Below are 8,456 nucleotides of genomic sequence, written 5' to 3' on the forward strand. Positions count from 1 at the left end.
CTAGTAGGAAAACCCTTATAGGCAAAGCTTAGTTCTGTGGCGCACCACTCAAAATGCGCCACAGAATGTTATTTTGTGGCGCACCATGCTAGGTGCGCCATAGAAATAGCTTAATTTTGTGGCGCACTGCTGAACATTGCGCCACAGAAATTGTATGGGGCCCACATCCTGCCACCACCAATTATTAGTGTAGGTATTTCTGTGGCGCACATGGAGTGCTGCGCCACAGAAATAACTCGGTGCGCCACAGAAGTAGTTGATTCTGTGGCGCACTTGCTCGGGTGCGCCACAGAATTAAGGTAACTTATATCATCTCGCCCGTGCCCTCCCCCCGCCTGTTCACCTCTCCCCTCCCCTCTCCCCTCTCCCCTCTCCTCCGATCCGCCGCGCGCCGCCATGGTCGTCGCCATCGCCGTCGCCGCCGCCTTCCTCCGCGAGGGCCGCATGCCGCCACGGTCCTCCCATCCCCGCCACCTGCAGCACAAGCTGCCGCTACGGCGAGGAGGGGCCGCCGTGAGGAGGGGCCGCCGTCGCGTGAAGGTGGAGGAGCCGCCGCGTCCTCCTCCTCCTCCACCGATGCCGTCGTCGTCAACCTCCTCCTCCACCCCTGTCGTCGGTGAACTCTCTCCCTCCCCTCCCCTCCCTCTTCCTCGCCCGCGCGAGCACAAAGTGCTCGACGAAATGGTTGTGTGCTGCTCTGGTTGTGCTGCTGTTGTTGTTGCTGTGCTAGCTGCTGTTGCTGTTGATGTGCTACTGGATGCAATCTATCTATCTATCCTAGCTTGATGTCATTGTTGCTGCAGCTAGATGCATGCTCTGGTTGTGCTGCTCGTTGCTCGTTGATGTACTCGGCTCGCTGTTGCTGTTGATCTATCTATCCTAGCTTGTTGTCATTGTTGCTCGCAGACTAGATGCATGCTCTTGCAGCTTCTCACCATTCCTGGTGAACTATACTGTTGCTATTGCTTGTGTGTCCATGCTCTAAATGGTCAAATGATCATCATGTGCTAGTGATTTACTTACTGGCTCATTTCTCATGGTTGATGTACCTCAGTAGTGGTTCTGGATGCATTGCTGCTGTTGCTCTGGATGCATTGCCCCTAATTGTTATTGATGAACCATGTGATGGTAATGATTCGATTTAATTCAATGATGTTAATTTGATTTCCATCCTTTGTTGGAAATAAATCCATGTCTGAACCTCGTACAAGGTAATGAAGACTTGCTCACTTGGTATTGCTTGCTAGTTGGACATTTGGTTGGTTTTGATGCTACTCGGTTCATTTAAATGCATTAAATGCTACTATGGTATGCTATCGTGGTATCCTTGTGAAGAAAATGATGGATTCTTGTGAGCTTATGGTATGCTACTATGCTACTCGTGGTATCCTTGTGAACATTTACTTGATGGATTCTTGTGAGCTTATGGTATGCTACTATGCTTACTCGGATCATGTGCATATAGTTCATATAGTTCCCTAAAAGAAAGAAGCTCCCCGGCCGGATGCTTGATGTCTTGGCTTAGCCAATGATGCAAAGGCTGATGCAAAAACTTGGATAAGAACGAGATACTAAAATAGAGATATTCACATTAGGGAATCATGTAAATGAATGCCACTCGTGGTATCCTTTGAAGAAAATGGGAAGTTTCGATGGTTTAAAAGACTAGGTGATGCTAGGTTATTAAGTTGGTCGTCAAGGTTGGTTTTATCCGGTTAACTTGGATAGGCTATGTGTTCTTGCTTACTTATGCATATCCATCTCTACCGGATTGACTAGCTCGAGCTTGGCCTCTCTCTTGCCGGCATCACTTGGTTACTACCAAGTGATGAATAATCCCTTATGGTATCCCAGCTTTGTTTTGAACTCAACCGAGTAATGATAAATTTCTATTTCTTGTTGGCTTTGATGAAAATAGAGATATCCACGTAGGGGATCATGTAAATGAATGCCACCGTGGTATCCTTTGAAGAAAAAGGATTGTTTCGATGGTTTTAAAAGGCTAGGTGGTGCTAGGTGATTAAGTTGGCTACCAAGACTTGTCTCATCCGGTTAGTCGGGATATGCTATGTGTTGTTGCTTGTTTAGGCATATCTATCACTTACTGGATTTACTCGGTTCTTGATTGGCCTCTCTTTTGCCAGCATCACTTGGTCTATATACCAAGTGATGAATAATCCCTTTGGAGCATCTCGCTCCATGCATGCTATGTGTGTTTGAGCATCTTGACTTATGTCACCATGGTTGCTGGTTTGGTGGTGTTTTTGTACTTGCCGATGATTAGATGGTTGGTCGATATCACTCGTACACTCGGGGGTGGAGCAAATGAGCCTGGTGTGATGGCACAAACATCAATTTCTTGTGCATCCTACCTGGCCTCACTTACTCCATCCCTGGATGTTAATATTTGTTTCGACCAACAAAGTATGAGGCATATGCTATTTAGTTGATACCACTTGGCTCTTTCTTCCATTTTAGTGCCGATGATTAGAATGTTCGGTCAACTGTACACTCCGGGGTGTCGCTAGTGAGCCTGGTGTGATGGCACAAATATCAATCTCTTGTGCATCCTACTTGGCCTCATTTACGCCATCCCGGGATGTTCATATTTGTTTCGACCAACAAAGTATGAGGCATTCCATTTAGTTCATACTAGCTACTTCTTAATTGCATTGGCCTTTCTTCCATTCTAGTGCCGATGATTAAATTGTTTGGTCACTTGTACACTCGGGGTGGGGCCACCGAGCCTGGTTCGATGGCACAAATATCAATCTCTTGTGCATCCTACCCGGCCTCGCTGACCCCATCCCCGAATGTTAATATTTCTTTCGACCAACAAAGTATGAGGCATATGATATCTAGTTGAGATACCACTTGGCTCTTTCTTCCATTTTAGTGCCGATGATTAGAATGTTTGGTGACCTATACGCCGCAATATACTTTGTAGACGGGCCCCCCTTCCCCGGCCGCCGTTCCGTGAACGAGTCTTTGACGAGACAACAACGCCGACCTGCCTCTCCGGTGCATCACCACTTTTCTTCTCTCGCCGTCCAATACGTGAACGAGTCCTTAATGCAAAGACGGTGTCAGCCTCCCTAGAATCATGCCGGCCCCTGTTGCCGTGCTTCAGGCCGTGTCTCAGGCGCCCTGCACTCTTCGCCTTTTTGCCCGGTGAACAAATAGACTAATCGTTGGAATAAGGAAGCCGATGACGGCCGATCGCAATTTAATCTTGCGACCGGCCATCATCGGTTTCCTTATTCCAACGATCGACCTATTGGTTCACCGGGCAAGAAGGCGAACAGATGCAGGCGCGGGACACACGGCTCCGAAGCGCGGCAACACGGCCCGGCATAATTCCGGGCAGGCCGGCACGGTCTTTGCATCAAGGACTCGTTCACCGGACGGCGAGGGACTGCCGTGGTTCTGCGCCGGAGAGGCAGATCGGCGTCGTTGTGTCATCAAGCACCCGTTCACGGAACGGCGGCCGGGAAAGGGGGCCCTTCGCAAAGTATACTTGCGGTGTATACTGCAACTATGGTTTCGACCATAGTATTTGTGTTGACCAACAATGTATGAGGCACTTATTCCATTTTGTCATTCCATTTGCTTTGAGATTTTCAAAATGCCGATGATTAAAATGTTTGGTCAACGTACACTCGGGGGGCGGCGTAAGTGAGCCTGGTAAGATAGCACAAATATCAATCTCTTGTGCATCGGACTTGGTCTCACTTACGCCGTCCCTGAATGTTAATATTTGTGTTGACCAACAATGTATGAGGCATTTATTCCATTTCTCTTGTGCATCGGACTTGTTGGTCTCACTTTCTTCCATTTTCATCATAGTAGGAACTGGATGAAGGACCCCGATGCAAGCGAGCCTGGTGGGTAGAGATGAGGGAGCAAAGGAGGAACCGGATGAAGACTACTTTGTATCTCGAAATTGTGAATTTTGTATGAATTAAGAGTTGTACGCAAAACATTTGACACTTGCCACTATATATGTATCTCGATCGGGCTCTAAGTAATGTGCTGATGATGTCTATGTTATATCTGTGCAATGTACATGATATTTATATTATATCTGAATGTTGCTGTATATAACCTGTATATCTGTATATTGCTGTCTATAAAGTGCATGTGTATAGCAGGCAGCACAAAATCGTGTATAATACAAGCAAATTCTGTGGCGCACTGAAAACCAATTCTGTGGCGCACGCTTTTCGTGGTGCACCTAAGAACACGTGCGCCACAGAAACCTTAATTCTGTGGCGCATGGGCAGGTGCGCCACAGAAACCTTATTTTTGTGGCGACGTTTCTGTGGCGCACCTCCCATGCGCCACAGAAGCCATTTTTGGTGCGCCACTGATGAGGCTTTTCCTACTAGTGAAGGCTGCTAGTTGGTGGAGGGGAAAGCTTCTTAATCATGTTGCTAAATTGGAGTTGGTTAGAAGTGTTCTAGCCAGCATTCCTCTTTATTTGCTTAGTGCGATTAAATTCCTCAAATGGGCTATCACTCTGATTAACTCTCAAATGGCTCATTGCCTTTGGGATAATTATGAGGGCCATCATAAATACCATTTAGCTAATTGGGGTTTATTCACTAGGAAGAAGGAGTATGGTGGCTTGGGTATTCCTGACTTATCAGAGATGAATATGTGCCTTTTAGCCCCCTGAATTAAAAAGATATAATTTGAATGAGAACAAGCTCTGGAAACAGATTATTGATATTAAGTATAATGTTGATAATCCGAATATATTCTCATGTTCTTCTACTGGTGCCTCCCCTTTTTGGAAAGGGGTGATGTGGGCTGCTAAAGCTTTCAAAATGGGGTACCAATGGAAAGTGGGAGATGGTAAGAAAATTAAGTTTTGGAAAGATCACTGGTTTGGGTCTTGTAGCCTAGCTATTCAATATTGGGAAGTTTATTTCCTGGTCAATGAGCAAAACAAAACCATTACTGAGCTTTGGGATGGGGAGTCCTTGAAAGTAACCTTTAGAAGGTGTTTTGATCATAGGTTGATGGTGCAATGGCTGGAAATCCAGCAAATTGCACAGACAAGCCACCTGAATACTGAAAATGATGCTCCTATATGGATATGGGAGGCCAATGGAATATATAGTGTGAAGTCTATGTATGTTGTGGTGAATTTTGGTGGAATTAAACCTGTTGATATACATTGTGTTTGGAAACTAAAGGTTCCCCCAAAAATTCATTTCTTTCTGTGTTTCATAACAAATTGCTCACTAGAGATAACTTGGTTAAAAGACAAAATGTTGATGATTTGACTTATGTGTTTTGCAATCAAGTTGAGTCTTGCCAACATTTGTTTTTTGTCTGTGTGGTTGATTCCAATTTGTGGAAGGAGTTAGGGATGGTCTTGGGTCTTGTGACTCAGGTTACCAATTTGTCTGATGTTTTTGTTTTTTGGAATGACATGAAAAAGAATGCTCTAGTTAATATGATTTTTACTGCTACCCTGAGAAGTATCTGGATTACCAGAAATGATCATGTATTCAATCGAACTTAATGACTTGGGATGCAGGTGATGTGGAAACAAGTGGTCTTCAACTGTGCTCAATGAAAATCCTGTTGAAGGGGGAAGAAAAAGGAAAACTGAACATGATGCTGAACAAGTTGGAGGTACTAGCTCGTCTGCCGCCGCTGCTATCGTGGCCGGAACCTGGCTGACCAGATCGTCGTTGGAGGTGTGTGACATGAACAGGGTGAGAGGTTTTTGGCTTATGTTGATCACGGCAGAAGATCTGGCGAGGACACTGGAGGCCAACGCGTTGATGCTTGTTGGCGATGGTGCAGGATTTAAAGTCCTGGAGCAGCCATAGGAGTTCCAATTGTGCTGCTGGTAGTTCATGTGCCCATTCCCTTTCCCCTCGCTGTTTGAAGAAACTCAGTTTCGGTCTGTATGGTTGTGGTGTTGTGTTAAACTCGTAGGCTTTTGCTCATGGTGATCTGTGGTTTGTAAAACCTGACTGGTTGTATGTGACGGTGGTTTCAGAAATGGAACCAGGGCATGAAGCCCCGTTTTTCTAAAAAAGACTACATTTTTGTGTCTCTTTCATGCCCACTTATTTACTTAATCTTCAACATTAAAATTGTCTACACCCTTGTATGTTATATCCAACTTCATTGCCAACCATTTTGAAACCTATTGTTCAAGCAGGAAAATATTAATTAATTCGATCAATTTAAGTATGTTCTTAAACACAACCCTCATATTACATGGTTTGCTAGTTTTGGATTAAATCTATACACTAGCTAGTACCACATTTCCGAAGAACACCCAACTATGTTGGAGATCAAGGAGCGAATCTGGAAGACTGGAACCTCCTGCCAGTCACGGCAGCTATTTTTTTAGCACCAACTTAATTACGGTCATTTTTTTAGCAAGAAGTTAATTAGTACCGTGTTATCTCCCCATTAAAAATATCCCTTATCATTTCGCTTCGCCATTCAACTCCCATTAATTAATTACCAATTACTCATCCCTCCATAAATACTACCTATTCTCTGTGTTATTACAGTATCAATCGACCATACTACGCTGCAGCAGAGTTAGGATACCCAGTGGCAACTAAGACGATGTGTCGCGCTCTCCTGCTCTTTGCTGTCGCCCTGACAGTGCAAGTGTGCGGATGCATGGCGTACGTCGGTGTGGCTGACGGGTTTAGCGTCGAGATCATCCACCGGGACTCTGTCAAGTCTCCGTACCACGACCCAGCGCTCACCGCGCACGAGCGCGTGCTCGCTGCCGTCCGGCGGTCCACGGCACGCGCCGCGGCTCTTGCGCGTTCCTACGTCGGCGGCGAAGGCGCTGTGTCCGAGGTCGTGTCGAGGCCATTCGAGTACCTAATGGCCGTCAACGTCGGCACGCCACCTAGCCGGATACTCGCCATCGCCGACACCGGCAGCGACCTCGTCTGGTTCAAATGCAAACCTCCGACAGCAGCCACCGGGGCTGCGCCGCCGAGCACCGTGTTCGACCCGTCCTCCTCGTCGACGTTCGGCCGCGTGGGCTGCAACTCCAGCGCTTGCCACGCGCTCTCCAGAACCTCCTGCGACGCCAGCTCCAACTGCCAGTACCTCCTGTCCTACGGCGACGGTTCCCAGACGAGTGGCCTCCTCTCCACCGAGACTTTCACCTTCGAAAGCATTCCCGGCGGCTGCTATGGGTGCCGCGACAATCCGAACGTGCTAGTGCCGAATGTCAACTTCGGATGCTCCACGTCAACGAACGGCACGTTGGTCGTCGACGCAATCGTCGGACTCGGCGCCGGAAACAACTCCCTCATCAACCAGCTCGGCGCCGATACCTCCCTAGGCCGCAGGTTCTCCTACTGCTTAGTCCCCTACACCATGAAGAACGCCTCCTCAGCGCTCAACTTTGGAGCCCGCGCCACCGTGACGGAGCCGGGCGCTGCCACCACGGCGCTAGTCCGCTCTGATTTTGAAGCCTACTACACAGTCGAGCTCGAGTCCGTCAGGATCGGGAACGCCTCCTTCCAGCACCTTTCCCGCGTCATCGTCGATTCCGGAACGCCGCTGACGTTCCTCGACAAGGAGCTTCTAGACCCCATGGTGAAAGAGCTCACCCAGCGGATCGGTCTGCCAACTGTGCAACCGCCGGAGAAGCGGCTGCAGCTTTGCTACGACGTGAGGGGGGTTTTGAGCCGGTATTTGTTCAACAAGAACGTCCCGAACGTGACGCTGCAGCTTGCTGTCTTCGGCGTAGCAGTGACGCTGAAGGCTGAGAACACGTTCGTGGAGGCGCAGGAGGGGATCATGTGCTTGGCGATGGCGCCGGTGACGGAGGACCGTCCGCGGTCCATCCTCGGGAACCTTGCGCAGCAGAACATGCACGTCGGCTACGACCTCGACAAGGGTAGGATCACCTTCGCCCCTGCTGACTGCGCCAGCTCCTACAACTCCCCACCCGTGCATGGTTGAAGCACATGATATCGGAGATTCATTGCAGTTTTGTAATTCGCGTCTCAAATAATATAGATTATTATAATAAGATATTATGTCTATTTTAAGGGCGCGGCTAGTGATCAGGCGGCTGAGATTTGCTTAGTGTCACCCACGTCAGTCTGTTGATTTTCAGTTTGCTTCTTCGACGGATTAGTTTTACTACTAATGGAGTAATGGATTGGCTTGACGCAAGGTCTTGACGGCTCCTTCCTTTCTCTTCGCATATATAGTCCTGTTACAACTTGTAACATGCTTTCTTGGTCAGTTGTTCTTTTTGCTTCACGCCCTAGACGTGAAAAATGTCCATTCTCGGTTAACAGTTGAAATTTTAATATAACTAGAAAATTTCAATTGCAACCTATATGTAGCCAAAAAATATCAATTGCAATCTACATGCAACAAAAAAATATTTGTTGCGACCTACATGCAACCGGGAAAATCTCAGTTGCATCGCAACGAGAAAA

The 8,456-nt window shown here is 47.5% G+C and overlaps 1 protein-coding gene across 1 annotated transcript; it reads left to right on the forward strand.

Annotated features, from left to right (window-relative positions):
• Positions 1–6,603: 6,603 nt before the first annotated feature.
• On the forward strand, positions 6,604–7,968 carry LOC124664746 (aspartic proteinase CDR1-like). The gene has a single exon (XM_047202192.1). The coding sequence runs from the start codon at positions 6,604–6,606 to the stop codon at positions 7,966–7,968; it is 1,365 nt and encodes a 454-aa protein (XP_047058148.1).
• Positions 7,969–8,456: the final 488 nt, after the last annotated feature.

Source organism: Lolium rigidum, chromosome 6, assembly GCF_022539505.1.
Source record: "Lolium rigidum isolate FL_2022 chromosome 6, APGP_CSIRO_Lrig_0.1, whole genome shotgun sequence".
Classification (NCBI taxonomy): domain Eukaryota; kingdom Viridiplantae; phylum Streptophyta; class Magnoliopsida; order Poales; family Poaceae; genus Lolium; species Lolium rigidum.